At 30.2% G+C, this 6,000-nt stretch overlaps 1 protein-coding gene across 1 annotated transcript in view; it reads left to right on the forward strand.

Moving 5' to 3' along the window:
- Positions 1-6,000, forward strand: part of LOC117104786 (fibrillin-2-like) — a gene marked incomplete at its 3' end in the record, with an annotated part of 75,503 nt that overhangs the window by 41,422 nt on the left and 28,081 nt on the right. The window contains exon 58 of the mRNA XM_033245638.1: positions 76-189. Coding sequence (XP_033101529.1) covers positions 76-189 — 114 coding nt within the window. The remainder of the gene's footprint in view (positions 1-75; positions 190-6,000) is intronic.

The raw sequence follows: 6,000 nt of genomic DNA on the forward strand, positions 1-6,000 counted from the left end.
TGATGCTTCGGAATATATCATCAGTTTTTATGTTTGTAATTTTGTGCTTCGTTTTTTTAATTTCATTTGTCATAGGTTGTGATCCAAATCCTTGTAAAAATGGAGGAACTTGTAGCAGTTCCTCAGCATCATCTAACCAATATACTTGTGCCTGTCTCACTGGATATTCTGGCAATACCTGTGAACAATGTAAGTACTTTTAAATATAAAATTTAAATCAACACTAAACCTTCTTGCATTTAACCTAAAATGTTTATTATATTTACAGGTTGCATGTTAAGTTATAGAAATATTTATGTTATTGATATTTATGTTATGTTATTAATATTCATATTTAAATTAAAACGTCAAATTTTCATTATTCTTTTGTTTATGAAGCAAATGTTGACAATGTTATTGAATGTATAGCATGTTTATTAATGTGGGACCAACTCATTCAACCTCCACTATCCAACATCTTATTCTTTATTGTTACAATATGAAAGTTGTGGGAGGAGATAAATAAAAGGATGGAATTAAGGAAGTTAAGTGAATGGATGGGAGGGGATAATATTAATTTTCTATTAATACCTTTTATAAAACTGTTTACAATTAAGAATATGTGGTGGCAAACTATATATTTGTAAGTTTAGTTGGCACTTCATATTTTACATAGTTTACATATTATTTATAAGAATTATTCTATCATTATTAATATTATTAATATTGATTATTAAAAATTTTGATCTAATCTAAATATAAGTATTGCTATTATGATGATTAAGTTGAGTTGTAGCTGGTGGTTAAGATGCCTGCCTTCCAATCTGTGGTTCTTGGGTTCCTGTCATTGAAAGGATTTTTCTCACAAACAATGCCACTCCCTAAAGCCTCATATGTCAACATGTGTATGTTTGCCACAGACAGTTACTCTATTAATATTGATAATCGGTTATTGGCTCATGTGCTCATGTGCATACATGAACAGAATAGAATAAAATGGTGATAATGATGGTGGTGATGATGAAGGTGATGATGATAATGATAATGATAATGATGATGATGATGAAATGTTGAATAATAAATACATTGTCATTATAAACACTGTGTTAGTATAACCTAGTTTAATTTTCTTATTAATTTTTGTTTCATATGTGTACCCTAAGCCGATGTAATTGTATACACTTAAATTACAAAATATAACAATGAATCAATACATATTATTATTATTATTATTATTGTGTGGTGACCAGTATCTGAAGGTCATAATTCAACCAGTTATTTCACGGTGGTAGTAATGCTCTTAAGTTGCCATCATTGTGATAGGCAATGGTGTGGGAGCTAATAATGGTGATGACAATTTGAGTGGCGTTTCTCTCCTCCAGCTGAATCACTGTGTATTTCCAAAGTTAATCTTCAGCGATTGTTTGACTGGTGTGGTATCACCATTGTTTTTTTTGCATATCTTTTGTGTATACATTAATAGGATTTAAATAATATATAGGCGAAGGTGTTAAGTTTTAGCATTGGTCATTTATCACCTGTGCCTGGTACTTGTAATTATACAACAGAGCAAAATTTTACAGAAAATGAAGATGAGACAAATATACTGGCCTGGAAATATATGCAAGTTTAAAGAGATATTTAAAAATACAAACATTATTTAAATATATAATTTATACTTATTTTTTAGAATTTTATTTGTATCTAACAGTGTGATTAACTTGTGGGGTTGTTTTTAGTCGTGAGAAAAAGTCCTGGTGTCACAGATTTTAACCCAGGACCTTGGGATCAGAAGCGAGCATCTCAACCACCAAGCTATAAAACTCCATATGTTTTTATTTATATTTTGATTAATGATAATATATGTGATATATATAGTGCATATTTACAATTTAAAAAATGCTCAAGGCACTTCAGGTAAAGACAAACTTTTACCAGAAAATAAAACCCAAAACCTTATCCTAGAAATATAGATAACAACACATGAAACCCAAAACAAATAAAAGGTGTTAAAACAGCGAAAATTAACATTTCCTGTTTAACTATACTAATACCATTATATAAAGATAAAACTTGTTTTACTTCAGTAAACAATGATATTACTTAATTGATTATCAAACTTGTTTTATTTAAGTGATCTGAATAAATGTAGTCTTATATTGACTAACCTCTTGTGGTTTACAACAACATATATAATAGTTAGCACTACACGGTGAGTAGGACAATTGAAAATTAATAACAATTAATCGAAAGCATTTTTGCTTGCATTGTCTGTGTTTATTTCAGATCTTGTCATGCTGAATAATGTCGGTAGCATCTTGCTTCAAAATACAATTTAAATAGTGTTCTGGTCAAGAGTCTAGAACTGATATCCGTTATCTATAACATAGATTAGTTTAAAAAATAAAATAATAATCATATTTTTACAGGGTATATTTTAGGTGTGAAACAGGACACAGTGCTCATATAATTTAATTTTTAGTAGCTGAATGTACATAACCAAGTAATTTGAGTTTTTAAGAGCGAAATAAAGGTTAAAGGTTAAAAGGTTATTCATTTATATTGCGTGGTAGAGTCCTATGCGCAGAACAAGTAGCAGATGTAACTGGAAAATAAAATTTAAAAAAAAAGAAAATTCAAGCCAGCGCCCAAACCGCAGTATGGAGATACGCCCTTGTATAAGCCAGGCTCCAGAGGTAAAGAATTGTTTAAAATGTTGTACAACTAATTTTTTCTAAACCGCAAAAAAACATTTGATGAAAAACTTGGGAACGGTTAATGAAATACAGATTTTTGAATATTTACAAACTGGGGCCCTTTTCCCCCCATTTTTAAATATTCAAAAATCTATATCGCATTTACCATTTCTGAGTTTTTTTTGTACAACATTTTCAAATTTGTTTTTTCCTCCGGAGCCTGCCTTCAAAATAAGTACTGGTTTCAGGTATTATGGAGATTCACAAGTCAATAATCTTCGCATTGTAAAACAAGAACTATGGACTATTAATCAACCGCTATAGGATTTATTATTTCTATATGTTTAGCATCCTCCCACGGTCGTGTAGAATAACAACTTTGACTGTGGTAAAAAAGAGTTTGTTATCATAACTTTCTATCTCAAATTTGTACTGTATATATATTGAAAAAGTACGCTCCATTCTTGTTTGAATTTCCTCAAATTTGAATAGATTTACAAATGATGAGTAATTTAAGTGTTGTTACTGTAATTCTAGATGATCTGTCATTTTAGGGTTAATTAAGTATCTTTTCATAAAATTCTCCTGCTCCATTTTATTCCCTAAATGACTAAGAGATTTTATTATTGAAGCATTATGTATTACCGTAAGTAATTTGAATTTTGTATCATTTTAAAGTTTTAAATTTCTCTTAATTTCCTTGTTTGCACTGTATGATCAACAGTGTACAGTATGCTGCACATGATAGTAATTTACAGATTTAATAATAACTGTACAGGATTTTTATGTAGTACTCCGGCAATAGCAATTTTCTTAGAATTTTTTTTTGCTCATTCCAATGAAGTGTAAACTCAGCATTCTTTGAAGTCCTTTTATAAATTGTTTGTTTAGTTTCTTACCACCATTCTACTGCTCTGAAATTTAATAGTAACCTTTTGTAGGTAAGTTTAGATATAATAGGTGAATCTAGGAAGGGTGTGCCTTTTAACACCACAGGTTTATTAAATTGAGTCAAAGCGATTTTTTAGGGTGTTATGTTAATTCCGCATGAACGGCATTAAGAGTCATTGCTGTAACTAATACGCAATTGCGCCCTTTGATAATGTTGGTGGCTTGAAAAATCACAGGTTATGCCCCTTCTGTTTGAATTTACAACAATACATCTTTTCTTAAACTATTTAACTATCTCTTCAAAAAATAAATATATTTTAAGAATTGATGAGGTAGCATGGACTCTTTTGTACTGTGTACTGCCAAGAATTCTGAGTCTATTTTTATGGATCTGAACACATACATCTGGAACTAACCTTTTTTTTGCACGAAACTGCATTTAACTTGCTGTCATATTAATTTCCTATAGGTAGGGATTCCAGGCCTGTATGAAATTTCAGGTTGTAAATAACATTGAAACATTTGTTATCCATTTTTAGTGATGGCACTTTGATACTTGTTAACATGCATGGTTGCTGGGCAACGTTAGCTCATGGTGTAGGCTTGGTTTACAGTCGATGGTATTAATGTCACATAGCGGTAGCTATAGCCAATATCAAACTTTTCCTTTTTTAAGGAAGTGTGAACAAATCACATGATAGAGGTTTTCAGAGTGGGACAAACAAGCTTGAAATCTAATCATGTCATATTTAGCATAATGTACAGAATTGAAAAGATCTAATGAAGTAAAGTGTCTATTCAACATGTGGTTTTGTCAAGGATACGTACAGTATAAGTAGCCACGGTGTTATGTTCGCTATATCTCAACAATATGCTTAATATGTTGTGGTAAGCTCGTAACTTTAGTTGTTCCAAGTAATTTATGGAAATGTTGCGACATAATTGTTCACAGATAATCTGTCAGCAATGAAGTTGATGCTGAAGCTAATGACATCATGACATCACAAGTGGGGCTAGCGTCCACAATATTTCAACGCATTGCAAATATAGATCTTTCAATCTTTCAGTGATCTTTATCTTACTTTTCCAAGTTGCTATTAAACATAAAATGAAATACAGTACTGTAGTAAATACAGGGATCATCTACTGTAGACCATGTCAGTACAACTGTTATGCTTATGACCATGTCTATACAAATTCCATGCTTCATGGTCAACCTGGGATTTATGTATCTTAGCTTAGAAAGTAATATATTAGATCAATAATCTATGGGCCTAATCAAAGTACTTAAATGTGTTAATATCAAGTCATCTTAGGATTGTCTTAACTTCATAATTGTAGACAATATAAATACATATAAATTGACACATGTGTAAAAGCGGTTAGGTGGTCCCTACTTTTGCCAGTGGCTCACAGCTGATCGATTTAACTTTCCACACCAGTTAATCCTTTTTGATTAATTTATTTAATCCCAAATAATAACAAATTTGTCCGAAATTTTCAAGCCCATGTGTTTGTTAGGATACAGCTGTCACGTCATACAATATGTCAACAAATATTAGCACACTGCGTTGTTTTACAATGTATATTGATATTTACAGATATTAACTGAATAATTATTTACACACTGTAGAATATATAATAACTTTAATTATATTTGTTGCACTTTCAGAAGATGTCTGTTATAGATATGTGTACATTTTTAAATTTTTATTATTAGCAAAATTACAGATTATTTTTAATTGTTTTCTACAAAAAAATAAAATTTTAACAGATTCTTCATTTTAAATCTTTTAATCTCAAATGTTCTTTAAATAGCAATTAAATCTTTAAATTAACCTGTGTAATAGGTTATAATTCTGAGCCCATCCGCTAGACAATTGCATACAGTGTTATATTTTGATCTCAACAATATCTCAGTCTTTTAGCTTTAGCTTCTGATATACTTTAATATTTGAAAGATAGTTGCCATTAGTGTAAGTACACAACAGATACAATATCAGACACAAAGATAGATATGTAATTATATAGATGTGACAGCTACGATATAAATTGAAAGATAGATATTTCTCTTATGAAATAGGGTGAATCACCATAATTCCACTGCATTCAATGGTGATAAGCATCACTGGGCTTATTGCGATAAAACCCTGGGAACTAATTTAAAAATGAAAGCTTGCTGCAAACAAAATTGTTTGAAGACCTTACTCAGGTATAAAAAATGTAAACACTTATTGAGTACTAATTGACATTTCAACATGCAATTTTAGTTTCTTTTGTCGACTGTCTAATACTTAGTATATAAATGGACTTAATTTGGGTTTGGACTTTGATATGTTAATTAGTAATTTAACCTTTTTTACAAATATTTTAATACATTTAGACCATCTAATTGCCTTATTAGCAAATAACGTAGATTGAAGTTGTTGAATAT

Source organism: Anneissia japonica, unplaced genomic scaffold (assembly GCF_011630105.1).
Source record: "Anneissia japonica isolate Jap-2015-1 unplaced genomic scaffold, ASM1163010v1 scaffold287867_len1003013_cov215, whole genome shotgun sequence".
Lineage (NCBI taxonomy): Eukaryota > Metazoa > Echinodermata > Crinoidea > Comatulida > Comatulidae > Anneissia > Anneissia japonica.